At 55.8% G+C, this 18,193-nt stretch overlaps 1 protein-coding gene across 1 annotated transcript in view; it reads left to right on the forward strand.

Moving 5' to 3' along the window:
* The window catches only part of DPY19L1 (dpy-19 like C-mannosyltransferase 1), a gene marked incomplete at its 5' end in the record, with an annotated part of 75,772 nt that extends 61,453 nt beyond the window's left edge, over positions 1-14,319 (forward strand). Inside the window, 6 exon segments of the mRNA XM_027766866.1 lie at positions 2,466-2,487; positions 3,102-3,221; positions 4,732-4,906; positions 6,154-6,253; positions 7,259-7,384; positions 13,248-14,319. Coding sequence (XP_027622667.1) covers positions 2,466-2,487; positions 3,102-3,221; positions 4,732-4,906; positions 6,154-6,253; positions 7,259-7,384; positions 13,248-13,404 — 700 coding nt within the window.
* Positions 14,320-18,193: the final 3,874 nt, after the last annotated feature.

The following is an 18,193-nucleotide window of genomic DNA, read 5'->3' on the forward strand; positions in this document are numbered from 1 at the left end:
CCCTGCGCCCCCCGCCCCTGCCGAGCCCCCGCACCGCCTGTCCCCGTGCAGTCCCCAACCCTGCCGAGCATGCACACCGCCTGTCCCCCCTGCAGTCCCCGTCCATGCTGGCTGACAGGAGGCCTGTACCCAAGCTATGTTTATGGGGCCAGCCTCTAAAAAAAAAATAAATTGTTCTGTGTGTGGTTTTAGTCCAGGGGCCTGCCTTTTTAGAAATGCGTAGGGAAACAGAAAACTGGACTTAGACCTGTTTCTATAGGATAAATTCTAGATGGGGCCGAGATTCAAATGTGGGGAAGGTAAGAGACCCCAGCGCTAACCGGGACTGCTGGCCAGCCAGGTGCTGTGGGACAGGATCCTAGTGATCCCAGAAGGACGACTGGGGAGAATGCGCAGTTACACTGATGACCGTGCTATGTAAGAGCTTTTACAGATCAGTAACCAGGAAAGCTAAAAGCCCAGCGCTGGGCTAGCAGGCGGCATGGAGGCTAAGGCGCTGGGCCCACAGGGCGGCCGCACAGTTCAGATCCTGAAGAACACGTTGGTGTGTGTGTGCAGGCCCAAGACCCAGAGAGGGGAGTGGAGAAGGGCCCGCGGCATGCCTTCCCCCGGGGGGGGAATTCTCACATTCTCTCCCTCCGTGTCTCTGGCGAGTTGCACACACCTGCAGCTCTGGGAGTGGCCCTGTGCCCATCGCCCTGCACCCCTCTGCCCTGGGCCTTTGCGGCTGGGGGCCCTTCCTCACGTCACGTCCTCTGCCCTTGCTGTGATTTCCCGCCGGCACACCCTCCGCCTTCCCCCAACGTGTGTCCCTTTCACACCGAAGGGCGGCGTGGCTGTCTGTCCTGGGGGGACAGGCTGCTTCTGCTCAGTAGTCCCTGCTCGGTGGCTGGGCCCGGAAACCACGTGGGCGCATGTGTGGGTGTTCACACGTGACTGATGGCACGTGAGAGGCCGCAGTTCCAGGATAGAAACGTTCATTTCGATGGAAACCTTTTTTTGGAGAGGTTTTTGCTATAGGGCGCATGCACTCGCCAGAAAGACGGAGAGAGACAGAGAGACAGAAAGAGAGAGATCACCCCCCAGGGGGGATGGCCACGCCGCAGTCCCTTCTAAGCTGTTAGCTCGCGCCCCGGTGAGTCGGGCTGGTGACAGGGTTAGCCAAGGGACTGTCCAGCACCTACACTTGCCCCTCAGGGTTAAAAGATTCCCGATGCTGCTCTACCCTGTCCCCAGGTCAGCCCACACACAGAGGGCAGGCCAGGTCTGCCCTCGCCACGTCCTGGCCACGTCCTCAGGGCTGGTGCGGCCCTCCGCCCTCCCCTGCCCTCTTCGGGCATGCTGTGTGTGATGGCCCTCGCCCCTGCCCCACCAGCTCCTGCACCCCGCTTCTCTCCCGTGGTGTTTGTGCCCATGCGTGTGCCTGGGGAGGGCTCGGGCCTCACTCGGGTCCCCTCGGTGACGCGCTGGCTGCCACGTGCCTTCTCGGGCACTGCCGCCCCCTCAGCCTCTCCCGTCCTCCATGCCTGTGGCACATGTGGGATCTGCCTTCGCTCGGTCTGTCTCCTCCCACTTTCCTGTAAGCTCAGGATGGTGGAGACCTTCCATCGATGACTGCTCTGTCCTGGGCCTTTGGCGCTCAGGGACACGGGGTGGAGGGGCGGATGGGTGTGTGCCCCAGACTCCTGAAGGTTCGTGGGGGCAGGGAGAGGAGGTGAAGATCTGGGAGACAGACCAGAGGCAGTTTTGTCCTGGGTGCGAAGGTAAACCAGGCAGTGTGGGGTGTGTTCCAGGAGAGGACCCCGGCTGGGCAGAGCCGAAGGCCTCTCTGATGCCTTAAGGAGTAAACCACCCAGGGGGCCAGAGCCCCGAGACCACGGGCGTACGGCAGCAGGGGGAGTCATGTGTGCGTGGCCAGCCTGGAAGACCGTGCTGCAGAATGAGGGTCTGAGGGCCCAGCCAAGAGTTCTCCGTGAGGAGCACATGGCTGGCTTCGTTTCCGAGACTCACTGTGACGGGGGTGACGTGGGGCAGGGATGAGGACAGAAGGGCCTGCCGCCTCGGAGCGTGACATCAACAGCCAGGCCACACGCGAGGTGAACTTCGTGGCTCTCCCTGCTTCCCACGGCTGAGCTGAAGTGAATGGCGGCTTCTACAAGGCTCCACTGTCTCTTGCAGCTGTGGTGGGTGTGGAGCGAGGGCCGTGGGGCCGGGAAGCAGACATGCGGGACCCTGGGGCGTCCAGGTCCTTGCTCTGGCTCTGCCACGAGGGCACCTGAACCGAACTCAAGGTGCAATGCACCGCCGTCATTTGGAAGTAAACAGGTTAAATGACCGGGACACCCGTTGGGGTGTATCTGTTTTTATTTACTCATATGTGACTTAAAGGGACTTCTTAGACGCTGCAGAACTTGTCTTTGTGAGGAAGTGCAAAGGCGTGTTTGGCGCTGTTTCCATTTCAGAAGGCACCATTCGGATCGTGGAGAGGTACGGACCTCCGACTCGCTCGTCTAACTGCGCGTGGGGTCGGACTGCCTGTCTGTCACTGCTGTCACTGCCGTTGTCGTCGGCCACCTTCCCAGCAGCCCGTGTGTGTGTGAGCGTGCTGTCACGGCAGGTGGGGCGGAAGCTCCTGGCGGTTCTGCCGACCCGACAGCCCCGAGCTTATCCGGAGCCCAGTCACGTCGCCCTTGCGGGAAGGGGCCGGGGTGGGGGGCGGCTCTCCCCCCTGGCTCCCTTGGCTCTGAGGCTCAGGGAGTGACTTCCTGCAGCTCTGAGCCAGGAGGGCTGGACTGGGCCTGGTTTCTGGGGCGGTTCCGGTTCGGTGAACTCCGGATCCCCAGTCAGCTCTTGGACCGCCTTCCTGCCTGGGTCTCCAGGGGGCACCAGGGAGGTCCGAGTGCGGGGCCCGTAACCACAGCCCCCAGGACTACAGGCGCGTGGCTCCGGGACCTTATCGCAGCCTCTACCAAATGCAGTAGCTCGAAACCAGACTTTACGGACGGTCTACAACTCGCAGCCAGCCAGGTGCTCCTGCACTCATAGCTAGGCTGGCCGGCTCCCCTCGCGGACTGCGGGTGACGTGCCCTCTGCTTCCCCAGCTGGCCTACCACGCGCTGCAGCTGCTGGCCTACACCGCCCTCGGGGTTCTCGTCATGAGGCTGAAGCTCTTCCTGACCCCACACATGTGCATCATGGCCTCCCTCATCTGCTCCAGACAGGTAACGAGGGCGTCGGGCCGTCCCAGTGCGTGAAGCCACCCGCCGTGCTGGGGGCCCTGGGCAGCACGAGCTCCCCCATCCCTCAGTCACGTGTACATTTCTGTGGTCTGTACGTGTTCCCTGAAGGTGAGGGGCAAAGCGGATCATGTTCTGTCCTTCTGACTTCTTTTTCTGTGTTTCAATTTTGCTGGAGCGTGTGTGCTCGCTGGGGGAGAGCAGGAGAGAGCGAGCAGCCCCTGCAGGAGCTGTCACACTGTAATCCCTTCTCCACTTCTCCCTCCTGTCAGGATTTTGGGCATGCGTGCACACACGCCTGGTATGTTTTGCAAGCCACTGGGTCTAGGACTGAGACCTGAATGGCATGGCCAGCCGTGTGGGATTCAGCCAGCCTGCCTGCCTGGCCATGAGCTGGCCCTGCCCTTCTCAAATAGCCACGGCACAGCGACCAGTGGCTCAGCACAGGCTGGGGGTGAGGGCCAGAGCGGTTACTGCAGGTGGGGGCGGCCCAACTGCAGTCATGGTTTCTTTTGTTTGTTTTGACACTCCTGTCACAAGCATTCTAATAATTTATTTCAAGTTACAAACACTTTCAAATTAGGAGGCTTTTTTAGTATTAAGCTTCCCCCCTTTTCCACTTTTTGGGTGTATGTTTGGTGCAGATCCTTGACTGTCACCTACTGAACTTGCTCAGGCCGTCTTTGGTCACTTGCGTCCTGCTTCTCCTGGATGCCTGCTTCCCTCAGGGCGGAGGGCTCCCATGGCCTGTCTCTTGATCCACCCATTGCCAAAGTCCACTGCAGGGCCTACCTCTTAAATCTGGCACAGCTAGCTCAGTGCCCGCACTGAGCTTTAGGGTGGTGGACGGAAGACCTTGCCAAGGCCTCTAGCCACTGAAAGAAGCTTGGGGGCCTGCTCTAGACACAGGGATGGCATCCAGGAGAGGCCACTGAGTGCAGGCTTATTGTGGGAAGGACGGGCCGCCCTCAGTTCCGTGGGAATCCGGCACCGTGTGAGACCGTCCTCTGCTGCCCCTCGCTGCGCCAGGCTCCAGGCTCAGGCAGGCAGGGCTGCGGGAAGCCTTTCATCTCAAGCTCCCCTGCAGGGGCCCTGACAGCCGGGCCCGGGGCTGGCCTTGCACGCCTGGGCCTTCTGCCATCACAGGCCCTGCCATCAGAAGGACCTGCTCTTGGTTTAATGCTTGCTGTTGCTGTTTGGAATTCCTCAGTAAGTTTTGAACAAGGAGGGCCCACACCTAAGTTCTGCACCGCGCCTTGTGAATTGAGTCTGACTCGAAGCAGTGAGAGCAGGTGGAGAGGAGTTCCCCAGGTCAGGCTCACCTACCTCTGCAGATGGTAGAATGCTTTCCCCGAGGGTCGCCGTTGCTGGGGTTTTCCGTAGAAGTCATCCTTTACTGGACGCTAGCAGAGACCGTGCTGTTTTTAGGAGGAGCTCTGCTCACGGCGTCCATGCCCCTCGCACTCGCAGTGACCAGTGTGTTTGGCCGTTTCAGCTGTTTGGATGGCTCTTCTGCAGAATACACCCCGGCGCTGTCGTGTTTGCCGTCCTGGCCGCCATGTCGGTGCAGGGCTCGGCAAACCTGCAGACCCAGTGGAGCATCGTAGGCGAGTTCAGCAACCTGCCGCAGGAAGAGCTCATAGAGTGGATCCGGCACAGCACCGGGCCAGGTAACTCTGTGTAGGGCGGGGCTGGCATAGCACCCGGCCAGGTAACTCTGTATAGGACGAGGCCGGCACAGCACCGGGCCAGGTAACTCTGTATAGGGCAGGGCCGGCACAGCACCGGGGCAGGTAACTCTGTCTCGGTATAGGGCGGGGCCGACACAGCACCGGGCCAGGTAACTCCGTGTAGGGCAGGGCCGGCACAGCACCCGGCCAGGTAACTCTGTATAGGACGAGGCCGGCACAGCACCGGGCCAGGTAACTCTGTATAGGACGAGGCCGGCACAGCACCGGGCCAGGTAACTCTGTATAGGACGAGGCCGGCACAGCACCGGGCCAGGTAACTCTGTATAGGACGAGGCCGGCACAGCACCGGGCCAGGTAACTCTGTGTAGGGCGGGGCCGGCACAGCACCGGGCCAGGTAACTCTGTATAGGACGAGGCCGGCACAGCACCGGGCCAGGTAACTCTGTATAGGGCAGGGCCGGCACAGCACCGGGCCAGGTAACTCTGTGTAGGGCGGGGCCGACACAGCACCCGGCCAGGTATCACCGTGCTGTAGCTAGTGTTTCTGCATTTATTATGTATCCCACTGCAAAATCCCAAGCCCAGGAGACTTCCAGTGTTCATGTCTAAGCAGGACTGCCTCTAGAGCTCCCAAAGAAAGGGTCTACCTGCTTTGCAGGGAAGGTGTTAGAATTACTCTCTTACGAATTTATTCTGATACTTTCCATACATTTAATATTTTCAGGATTTACCCAAAGTTATAAATGCCACGTTTAAAAATAATCTTTACTCTTTCTTTAATGAAAACGGTTAGTCTTCCATGTTCCTTCCTGAAATGAACTCACAGAATGTCTTATTTCATTCATGGATAGAGAGGGACTTTGCTGTCATCTGAGTGATTAAACAATTGAATGTTAGTCGCATCCCAGAACCCTTTGGTGTTAGAGAACTTTCCTAGTCAGCTTAGTACTTCTTTCCGAGACTCAGGAAAAGTGTCTGAGATATTAGAAAAGAAAAAAATACAAGAAAAACCTCGACGACGAGGTGGGAACGTTTCCGAGGTGAGTAGCTTGCTGCAGCCTGAGTGCTGGCGGCCCCTTCGTCAGCCGTCCAGTTTATCCTGGTTCTGCCGCTGAACCTCTGCGTGATTCTCGGGGCCTCGGCTCTGCCCCCGTAGCCAACGGTTGAACTAGCAGGGCCCCGTCCAGTGCTCGCCCAGCCCGCCCAACGCCCTCCTTGCTCCCTAGATGCCGTGTTTGCGGGCGCCATGCCCACCATGGCCAGTGTGAAGCTGTCTGCACTCCGGCCCGTCGTGAATCACCCCCATTACGAAGACGCAGGCCTGAGGTCAGTCCAGTGTCAGTGACGACAGATCTTCATCCAGACCCGAGTGTGCACCCTGCAGGGGAGTGAGGGGCGTTTCAGACAGGAGCGGGTGGCCTGGCCGCAGTCGGAGCAGAGGGCTGCAGGGTTGAAGCAGGAGCGGCCTCCTGCCTGCCGTGCGGAGGGAGGGCCGCGACCTGCCCTGGCCCCCCCCCCCCCCCCAGTCCCTAGAGATGCTCTCGCTTCCCGACGGACTTTCCCGAGGGCTCTCGAAGGCTGCTTTCCTTGGATTCTAAGGGATCAATGAAGTACAAGGAAGTTTCGGAAAGTTTGTGGAAAAATAGAATTAAAGTATGAGTTTATTTTGCTGCAAAACTATTTTAAATCCATGTAGTATTTTTATATAGCCTACTAGAATATGCTGGCTGCTTTTTTTTTTTTTCCACGATTTTGACCCTGTGCTCTCTTAGAAGAGGCGATAGGTGCAGTTCTTACGCAGTTTCTGAAGCGGGCAAAGCTGCTCATTTCCTCCGTGAATAGATGGTTCTATTCCTATATTCTTTTGTGGAACAGTGGGATGTACATTTCATAAATAAAAGCTGTGTTATTAAAGAGGCAACTTGAGCAAGCTCATTTCCAGGACAGTTTAGTTTTTCTCAGACGTGGAGCTGAGACGAGACCCATTCTGTGCGAATTCCTGTGAGGGGGCGCTGGGCTGCAGCTCGGTGGCATCCGCAGCCATCTGGGTGACCCCTTTCTGTGTGTCCAGGACGAGGTAGACTGATCAGGGATCTGGAAACCAGAACAGGGGACGCGCAGAGATAGGACTGAGGTGGAGATTCAGGGGTGCATCCCAGCGGAGCCGCTTCCCAGGCTCTGCCACGCTGCCCTCCCCTCTGGGCCTCCCAGGGTTTCTCTTGACCTGATTCCCGGCGTTGCCCTTCTTCGAGGCCTGTCACTGCTTTCATGCAAGTATGTCGATAGCCTTTTAATCTGGAAACTCTCCTGCCCGACGATCTGTCTTTAAAGAGCCAGAACCAAGATTGTGTACTCCATGTACAGCCGGAAGGCGGCCGAGGTGGTGAAGCGGGACCTGGTGCGGCTGGGGGTGAATTACTACGTCCTGGAGGAGTCCTGGTGTGTGCGGAGGACCAAGTGAGTGCCCCGCTGGCGGCTTGAGGGCGGGCGGGCAGGCGGGCAGGCGGCCGCGCTCGCCAGGCTGGGGCTGGACCGGACAGCCGCACGGCATCTGGAGGATAAGAGGGAGGAGCTTTCAGGGTAATGGCTTAAGTGAGATTTTTCTTTTCTAGTCACAGTAAGTACCGGTTTCTTCTACCGTGATTTGCATGGTACATGTGGGCACATGAGCGATGCCGGCACCGAGGGGGACTCCCAGGCTGCTCATGGGGGCTCGACGTCCCTAAAGGCTTAGATTGACAGTCAGATGAATTTCCCATCACAGGACTCGCAGCGTCTGAGACCAGACGACGGGGCGTGCCGTGGTGGCGGCTGCCCGTGTGCATCTGCACCCTGTCCTGTGGGGTCGGGGGGAGTGCCCTGTCAGCGCCGCTTGGAAGAAAACACTTTCTGGTGCTTCACATCGTACTTGGGAAGGAAATTAGTAACTTTATTGAGACCCATGTATCTTACAGTTTTTAGAAGTTTCTATTTTAAAAAAATTATTTTATTTTATTATTATTATTATTATTACTATTATTATTTCAAATCACACAGCCAGGTCCAGGACGCCACCAGCCAAGGTTGGCTGTGTGAGTCCAGCGCCTGGACCACCCTGCCACCTGCTGGCCCCCAGAACTTTCTGTGTACAGTTTCTCTGTGTACGAGAACGTCACTGAGCTCAGAATAGCTCCCAGCATCGGTACCGTGTCTAAAGCAAGCATGAGTTCTAAACTTGGACATTTAGAAATGCCTCAGGCCAGCGCAGTGGGGACAGGGCCGGATACCCCATGGCCTACCGAAGGCTGAACCCTGGCCCCGGTGGCTTGAAAACACACCCCAGATCTCCTCAATGAGAAGACAGGAGAAGGGGCTGCGGTGCGGCCACAACACACAGGAGGGTTCTCCCTCCCTCCCCACCCCTCTCTCGCGCTCTGGAAGACGCATGTGCGCTCTGCCCCGTGGGCACCGGGGCCTGGCAGAGGGTGGCCACAGAGCGTCCCTGCACGTCCTCACCGCTCCCAGCAGGAGCCTCTGACTCAGTCATACTTGGCGTGTTGTAGCGGACACGGGTGTGGAGGCGTGTGTGGTATTTCCATACCCGCTCGAGAGTGAGGACAGCCCGTGACGCTGACCTCCACGGCCTTGCCCCTGGGGACGCAGACCTCCACGGCCTTGCCCCTGGGGACGCTGACCTCCACGGCCTTGCCCCTGGGGACGCAGACCTCCACGGCCTTGCCCCTGGGGACGCAGACCTCCACGGCCTTGCCCCTGGGGACTAGACGCGTGTCAGGGAGCGGGCGACGTGCCTGCGGCAGGGCGTGTGGTGGGAATCTTGCACCAGAACAGACTCGTACTTCAGTCCAGTCACGGTTTAGCCTTGCACTTTCCAGAGTCCTTTCCTTTCTGGTAAGTCTAAGCAGGATTTACGTGAGGTATTGTTTAGGAAGTGCTTTAGGTACATATGAACAGGTGGTGTGTACGAACTTCACATACTTTATATGTTACGTGAATTTAGTACGGAAGTCGTAAGCATTTCTGACGACAGTTTTACAAGGACATTAGAGTAAATGAATGGGGTGACATTTCCAATAGGAAGAACCTGGCTTCTTGACAGAATTTTCTACTGAAATTGGGATCGTTTTTATTTTCTTGGGCCATTCTCTCTGGAGACGTTTGTAAGTTACTGGAACTGGAACATAAAACTTTTTTTTTTTTTTTTTTTTTTTGCTATAGGGCACGTGCGCTCTCCAGACAGACAGAAAGCGAGAAATCACACACCCCCCCCTCCAGGGGGATGGCCACACCACAATCCCCTCTCCTCCATTCTCCTCTTGGGATCTTGGGCACACACACACACGTGCCTGGCGTGAGTTTTAAGCCACCGGGTCCAGGATGCAAACTGCGGTCAACTACGTGGGAGTCCAACGACATAGCCATTACGCGAACTGCTGGTCCCAGGAACATAAAACTAATTTAAAGAAAAAATGTTTCCAGAAAGCATGTGCATTTGCCAGAGAGAGACAGAGACAGAGACGGGGCAGAGGGAGGCAGAATGCAGAACCACCCTCCACGGGAATGGTCACACCGCAGTCCCTTCTCCGCCGTCTCCCTCCTGTCAGGGTTTCTGCACGCATGTCCACCTGGTGTGTTTTCCAAGCAGCCAGGTCTGGGAGTCCAGACATCCCATCGGCCATTTGGGATCCAGTCTTAACCACCACACCGTGTTCTGGGCCCCTAGAAATAATTCCTGTAGTTTCTCCTCCATGCTAACCATGAGCCTTGGAGCCCTGCACTGGTGCCTGGCGTGTGGGCGTCTCAGGCTGCGTTCCCAGGTGTGGGTGGAGCTCCTTGGGGCTGCACAAGGCGGTGGCTCAGGCTCCAACGGCAGAGTGCCGGGCTGTGCATGCGGGGACGGCAGGGCCACACGGGGGATGGCAGGCTGCCCGGCCCTGGGCGCCACTCCCTTGACGGGGGTCGGGCAGATGTTCCTGCCTGGGCCTCCACTTGGTGGCGCGCCCTTCCCAGCGAGCTGCGGGAGCTGAGAAGGTGACTGTCACCTATGTCCTCCGCACTCAGCACAGCAGCACTCTCCTCTGCTGTAGGACTTAGACCCCAGCAAGCCACCTCCATCCCTTCCTCCTCTGCTGCAGGACTTAGACCCCAGCAAGCCACCTCCATCCCTTCCTCCTCTGCTAGGCGTCGGAGGGCAAGGGAGCGGAGGGAAGGACTCGGCATCCAGGGCCGAATTGCTGCGGCTCATGGCTTAATCGGTGGCTTGATTATTCCTTAAATAATGTGTGTTCAAATAGGTGCTAAAATATACCCAAATGCAAGGTGTCGATAGGTTTTTAATGAACTGTCATTTATCCTCTGTTCTCTGCTTTAATTCCAATAATAGAGTTGACATGATGTACTCTTGCGTAGAAAAGTGTAGACCCGTAAGGCATGACTTCTCTGGCAGCCCAGTATGAAAACTCGGAAGACAGTTACTCAGATTCTCCCCGACTGGAGGCGGAGCGGGCTGGCCCGGGGGAGCTGGGGGTGCAGATGTGGAGGGTGAGATGTCACACGAGTCTGACAGCTCCCGAGGGCGGCTCTGGGCCTCTCTTCTCGAAGGCCGTCCACTCCGATGATCTCTGGGTGGTTTCCTGCTTCCTGGCCCTCACTCTGATGCCACTGTCCTTGTTGTCACGTCTCGGCCCTGATGTGTGAGAAACGAGGTTGCAAATCCATGTCCTGCCCTGCGGTCACAGGTGTTCAGTGTCAGTAGAAGCGAGTCTCAGTGAGGGCGCAAATATCGTGCACTCGGGCCCTCTTCATGGGAAAGTACTTGAAGGAGGCAAAGTAAAACGTTAGGTCCTGGTCCAGCCCGTGGCATGTGGTCAGGTGGCTGGATCCCACATGGCTGACTGTGCTGTTTGCCCCTTGACCCCACTGGCTTGGAAAACACACGGCATGCGGGTCCGGAATCCCAAGAGGAGGATGGAGGAGATGGGTCACAGTGTGACCATCCGCACAGGGTGGGGGTGCTTTCTCATTTTCTCCCTCTTTCTGTCTCTCTGCAGAGATGGAGATGCACACGCCTTATAGCAAAACTAAATGTGTGTGTATGTATCTCTTCCTAGTTAGAGCATATTGTTTCTAGAAGTTAACCTTAACTGACATTGACAGGGAACCAGCAGTTAGCGTGATGGTTCGCGTCCCAGATCCGGTGGCTTAAAACTCATGCCGGGTGCGTGTGCGTACGTGCCCAAGATCCCGAGAGGAGGATGGAGGAGAAGGGATTGTGGCATGGCCATTCTCCCTGGGGGGTGATTTCTCGCTTTCTGTCTCTGTCTCTGTCTGTCTGGCAAGCGCACGTGCCCTATAGCAAAAACCTCCCCCCCCAAAATTAGTGACATTGACATAGAATGTTTCTGTGTTATTTTATATTGGCAAAATAGAAAGTGATTAAACCAGCTATAAAGGAGTAGGTAAATAGTACCTATGAGTACTAGCAAGTATTACGAACACAGAGATGGAAAAGCAGCCGCACGTGATTGTTAGGAGCCCCGAAATAAACCCTTTTTTCTAAAAACGACCTCGAGCTCTTGCTGAGTAAGAGTCCGGGCCTGTGCCGGTGCATGTGTGCAGGATGTGGGTCATGAAGGTCCAGGGCACAGACACTGGGTTGTCGCCAGGATGTCCTCTGAGAAATGGCGTTTTTTAGCCTGGTGTACGTGTGTATTCCGACAGCTCTAACCACTGTGCACTTAAACCTCTTGGTGGGAGATTATCCGAGGCTGTTTACAGAGGGACTTGGGCTCCCCTGTCACTGCTGACCGCGGTGGCGGACCGGAGCTACACCGCCCTGAGGGAAAAGGGACTTGCTGGAGACGTTTTCTTCCTTACCTAAAGAAAAAGAAGAATAGAATAAAGTCGAAGCAACTGTGATTAAACATAAGCAGTTGTTAGTTCTCTGAATTTTTCCATGTGTTTTTCTGATTTTTAAAATTTCTTGAAGAACACATAATCAAGTGTAAACTCTAGAAAAATCCAGTAGTCATGTCTGCAAAGCTGTTCTGGATTTAAAATAAACGTACAGTTATTTAGAAGAACTTACCGAGACAGACAGCACACGGCACTGGTTTCATTTAGCCCTTTCTTTATGCAAATGTGGATCCCCTTACATTTAAATATGCAGATAGCCCAGATTGGAGCCTCAGGTACCGATTTCCCCTAGGTGGGCTCTAGAATGCAGCTCATCCACCATGCTGTGAACTAAGTGTGCTTGCCAGTCCTTCTTTTGAAACAAAATCCTGCCTTTCTGCATCTGCTGGGCATGGTGCTAGAACTCTGAATCCTTGGGGCCAGTGGGTGACATGGTGGTTGAAGCGCTGGACTCCACGTGGCTGACTGCAGTTCCAGTCCCGCACCTGTGGGCTTAAAACTCAACGCCAGCTGCGTGTGCGTGCGTGCCCAAGATCCCGAGAGGAGAATGGAGGAGAAGGGATTGCGGCGTGGTCATCCCTCTGGGGGGTGATTTCTCGCTTTCTATCTCTGTCTCTGTTACTACAGTGAGCACACATGCCCTATAGCAAAGATCTTTAAAAAAAAAAACAACTTAATCCTCCCAGTAAACCTGCATCATGAGTATTTTCCCACTTTTCCTTCTTCCCACTTCTTCCTTCTTTCTTTCTTTCAAAAATGTTTATTTCTTATTTTTTTGAGAGGTTTTTGCTATAAGGCATGTGCTCTCTCCAGAAAGACAGAGAGAGACAGAGAGACACAAAGTGAGAAATCACCCCCCAGGGAGGGTGGCCACGCTGCAGTCCCTTCTCCTCCATTCTCCTCTCGGGATCCTGGCCACACACACACACGCAGCCGACGTGAGTTTAAGCCACCAGGTCTGGGACTTGAACGCCAGTCGACTGCGTGGGAGTCCAGCGACAATGCCATTATACCAACTGCTGGTCTCCCAGAATGTTTATTTCTTCCCTGAGGAAAAGGAAGATACAGCCAGGCATCCCCAACAGGGTCGTCCTGCACGGTCCACTCTGAGTCTCGGCAACCCACGTTACAGACACGCGTGCCCACCCCGGCGTGTGCAGGGGGTCCCAGGACACACGCCCGGGCTCCTCGCCTCCCCCCGTTGCTGACTGGGCCCACTGATTCCTGTAGAGTGATCTTTGCGCTTCGCCTTGTTCTGAAGAGGAGTGTGGCAGCTTACCAACACCCGGAGAGCGCTTTGAGACCGGAGTCCGTTGAAGCACAGGGAGGGGTGAGGTCAGGGTGAGCTGCGCCCTGCTCTGCTCACGGTGGTCCCCCGCGTCCGTGTCTAACGCGTGCTTTTCCTCAGGCCTGGCTGCAGTATGCCAGAAATCTGGGACGTGGAGGACCCTGCCAATGCTGGGAAGACGCCCCTGTGCAGCCTCCTCGTGAAGCAGTCCGAGCCGCACTTCACCACGGTCTTCCAGAACAGCGTCTACAAGGTCCTGGAGGTTATTAAAGAGTGACGCTCGCACGGCCTGCAGAGGACTGCGATGGCAGCGGTTTTAATGTTTGCTAACCTGTCCTGTGCTGTTTCTAATTCAGATCACCAGAACTTTGATAGCTAACTGTTTTCGATAGAAAACGTTTTATTTGTCAACTCGAATGCCATTCTGGTTGTAAAAATGACATGCCATCTCAGTTGGTTATTTCTCAGTGCACCCCTTGAAATTTGCTATGCAAATGAGTATGACATGCTTGTGCCCAACTTAACCATGTGTGCTGCGGTGGGGGTCGCGACAGGGCCTGGTGAGCGGAGGCAGCCCTCGCGGGTGTGCGCGGGGCTAGTCGTTATGTCACGTGGGCTTGTGGTTCCTGGGCTCCACGCCCCACCCTGGCTTCTGTGCATCTCAGTGGTTGCCGTGAACCCCACTCTGGTCCCGTGATCCCTGCCCTACCGTGCTCCCTCCACTCCACCGTGAGCCCCGTCCCTACCGTGCCCCCTACTTCCATACCGTGAGCCCTGCCGGGGGCCTCGAGCTGCAGAGGAAGGACCGGCCAGGGGGGACTGCGGCCTGCCTCCTGGACTTCCTCCTGCTCGCTCCCCTGCCTCTGCGGATGAAGCCCTCCCTCCCGGTGTTCGCTCAGCTCACAGACCGGCCTCAGACCCGCAGCCTGTGCTGCCACCTCTTGTCCCCTGCCCTGCCCTGCTGCCCCCTCTCCTGCTGTCCGTCAGAGAAGTGCTGTCTACTCAGTGGCTCGTCAAGTACTTAGTGTTGGCTTCAAAGAATTAATGGTAACTGTATTTTTCTCATTTTTAGTGTTATTCAAATGTCTATATTTTAATACCTTTAAACCACTTTAAAATTTTTTCATGTTTAATTGTAATTTTAAGAAAAACTATTTTGAACAACTCCAAATATAATGCATCTAGAAACTAATGCATATTTGAGTAGATATAATTCATGGGGACGCCAGACTGTAGGATATGGTACTTTTTTTATTATGATATGACAGACATGACTAATTTTTCAGTCCAGAAAGAGCCGACCGATGACACATGGAGTTTTATGTTTTGCTTTGTAAGATCGCCGCTCCGTAACAGCGCCTTAAGCCTTATGTTACAGTTTTGACTCTAAAAACCATCACTTCGGTATGACAGATGAGTGGAGTCAGTCTTTTCCTTCCTGTTTATATTAATTTCAAACATTTTTCAAACTTGAATTCCTTGTATGAAATTTTTCTTTAATTTCTTCAAGGTTAATTTATATAAAATGAGGTCCTTCAAAATGGTGAATCCACGTAGTTCTGAGAAGTGGTTTTAAGGTTTTAAATTCTAAACAGACCAGGCGTATGGCCGATGCATGTCTGATCACGGGCTCTCTAGCCACCACGGCAGGGCCACCGCGCTGCCGCCTGTCCTTGAGGCCCGTGTCGCAGGCTGGTGTCAGACGACGTGGGAGCCCTGGCCGCACACTCCGGGAGCCGTCCCTGCCTGGAGCTGGCTCAGAAGGCGGTTCTGGCAGGGTCCTTGAGGCTGTGCCCCTTTGTCCTGTGCTGGGTTGGCCATTTCATTTCTTGAGCTTTTGCCAGTTTTAGGAAACAGGGACACATTCGGGCACTTGGGGATCGGGAGCAGCGTCCCCACGATGGCGCAGCTGTTGGAAAGAGGGAGGCAACCATCTGGGGCCGAGGAGGATGGGTCTGCATGGGCAGGGGTGTGACTGTCGGCCGGGGCGGGTGTCGGCCAGGGCGGCTCTCGGCTCGGGTGGCTCCGGGCTGGGTCCTGGCCAGCTGCATGTCCAGCGGCCTGGCGTCTTAGAAATCAGCCTGAAATTACTCTCTTCTTCCCACCCTCCTTTCCTAGTAAATTCACATGATTGCAGAATTGCACAGAAAGGAAAAACAAACATGAAAATACTGTTTTAAGTGTTCAAACGGGAGAAACAGCCAAAGAAGTCTAAACTTCCAGAAGCATCCTTTCCCAATGGTGTTTATTGACGTGCCTCCACAGCTGCAGCTGCGTTTCAAGCAACTGCTTTGGGACAGAGGCCTTAAGGGGACACGCAGACTGGCCGTGTCACCGCTGGTGCCAGCCGGTGCCGTGCAGCGTGAGCATCTCTGTGACCAGGGAGTGGCAGGCGGTGCCATGTCTGACCCGCAGTGTTACCGGGCAGTGCTGGCACACCCATAGCATTTACGGAGGGTTTTCTCGAATGTGGTGAAAGAAGGGCAAGGAGGGGACAGGAGGGCCGTGCTGTGACAGGGAAGAGCCGCCCCGCGGGTGCCCAGCAGGGGAGGGCCGTGTCCCCGTGCCCCACGCGCCATGAGGACAGGACAGGACGGGCGGAGTCAGGGACAAGCTGCACATAGGAGTGCTGCGTTTTAGGAACTTCATGCTGTTTTTACATGTACTCTGTTAAATAAAAAAGATAGTGAAAAACATGGGAAGAAGGCTTCCTGGCTGCTCCGATCGTTTCTCTCGTGGACTCGCCTGAGCTCGTTTATGGTCACAGAGGCATGACTGGCTTGTGTTAGCCTGGAGTCCTGACAAAAGGGGCCAGGGTTGTATGGTGGGGGCCGGGGACCTGAGGCTCCATCTTTTCCTTGGAGGGGTGCTGGGATTGTCCCGTCGTGTCCCGTCCTCATACCGGGGATTACACCTTCCCATCCAGGCACCTCCAGGGAGCTGGGAGCTTCGCTCACGTGTCACATCATAGGTGGCCTGGTGTCATGACATCCAAAATCAACTCTGACGTTTAGTGTGCTTGCAGCTTGGGCACGCTCATTCCCGTGTGATTCACTTCTTCACGTGGGGAGGGGTGTCCGACACAGTGATGCTCAAAATAGCGGGCCCCGGGACACGGAAGGCTTGTCGGCCGCCGGCTCCGTCGCAGGTGACCGCACTTGGCCTGCGGTGGCCAGACCCTGCATCCTTACCAGCTCTCAGGAGGTGCAGGTGCGCCTGGCTCAGGGACCGCCCTTGAGAACAGGACGGGACACACAGGCAGGAAGCCTGGCCTCTGGGTGCCGTTGCTGACAGCATATCGGGGCCTGCTTCGTCCTAGGGGGATGGTTTCCGTAGAACGCGCAGGGAGCAGAGGGCAGGGCAGGTCGTCTCCAACCAGAACACGGGCTGGCGTTATTACTTGAGTAATTTGAAGCCATGAATTGGACTGTTTCTCTCCAGTTCAGAGGAGGAAACGCAGTGGAAATCCTTTGAAATAGAACTTCCTTTTGTCACATTACTTCGTCTAGAGGAAAGTAAAGTGAGCGATGTGGGGGATTCTAAAAATTCATTTTCCACTTCATTGTTTTTGTTTTGACCCTAGAAATACGCGGCCTCTTCCCTCTGTCACAGGGAGCTGAGAGTCAGCACTGGGTCTCTTCTCTGCCTCCCTTTTCCTTGCCCCCCACCGAGAAGTTCCTCATTTAAACCTGCAAAGCCATTCTCTGCAGACGAGCAGCCGCTCTAGCTTTGTCACGCTCCGGGGTTGGCCTTATACCACAGCACAGCGTCAGGACACATGCTCTTCCAGCCAGAGTCGCAGACTTCCTCGGAAACTGCGCCTCCCACCTGTCCGGGAGTGCACACGCCCCCTCTCCCTGGAACCGACTGCTCCATGCAGTGTTGTCAGCCGAGTCCCCATAAATGGCAGTGCTGCCCGGGATCCTGCCTCAGGGTGTGCTCTCTGCAAGGCAGCGAGAGCCCAAGATACCCTTCCACTGCTTAGGGACGGGAGTGCTGTTTACATTTTGCTGCATGCAAATCTAATACTTGGTGGAGAAAAGCCGAATTTGGCCAAACTCGGCTCATTTAGCCGTTAATGCTGATTGCACTGACAGCTTGAGTCCTTACTCGTGTAAAATCCCAGGAATGAACAGAAGGAATGAGCTTTCTGGTAGGTTAGGCATTGTGCCATGAGAGCGAGCGTTAGAACAGCCGCGGCCCTGCTCTCCAGCTCCACTTCATGAGCGTGGCTCAGAGCGCGGGCTCTGCCCTGAGGAGGGTGGCCTGTGCTGTGGCCAGGCCTCACAGTGGCCACGCCGCTCCACAGACTAGGCTGCCTCCACCCGCCGCTGGGCCGTGGAGCTGGCTCTTCCTAGCGCCTGCTGTGGCTGTCCTCGTCAACCTGTCCGCTCGTCGGAGCCACTTGGGGCACTTCAGGAAAGTGCCTGTTTCATATCCTAGAGAGGTGTGGTGTGAGGCTTGGGATTTTCCCCAATCCCCAGATGGGTGACGTTTCGGAACCTGCCCTCCCGCTCCACCCCTGGACTGCCTCTGCTCACAAGTCAGCCGTCGACATGGGCCTGGGGCCAGTGTCTGTCCCGTACGCACCCTGAGCCACCGCGGCCTGAGTTCTTTCTGTTAACCGTGGAGCCCGGCTGAGTAGACTCTTGAAGGGAAGAATTCAGTTACGGGGGAGGCGGGGAGTGTGAAAGTGCAGCCCATTACTGTGCCGATGAGAGATGAGATGCAGCAGCAAAGAGAAAAATAACGGAACATCGCTTGACAACTTGGTGTCTGTGGGGAAGGGGGGCCCTTTTATCTTGGCAGCTGCTTTTGTTCTTTCCCTGGGATATGCTTTTCTTGAGTATCTACTTCAAAATGCAGCTCAGATAAACGTCACCTCCCTTGCGCAGCCTCCCCTGCTGCCTGTGCCTCGACTGCGTGGCTGCCCCCGCCCGTGCCCCCGAGCCCCGACCGCTGCGTCCTGACGACTCCCTCCTCAGTGTGTCCTTACAGGTGGGAGGTCTCGTATTCCATTCAGAAACCACAGACGCCTACTTTTTACAGCAGTGCAGAAAATGGCA

The sequence above is a fragment of the Tupaia chinensis genome, unplaced genomic scaffold (assembly GCF_000334495.1).
Source record: "Tupaia chinensis unplaced genomic scaffold, TupChi_1.0 Scaffold143756_1, whole genome shotgun sequence".
Classification (NCBI taxonomy): Eukaryota; Metazoa; Chordata; class Mammalia; order Scandentia; family Tupaiidae; genus Tupaia; species Tupaia belangeri.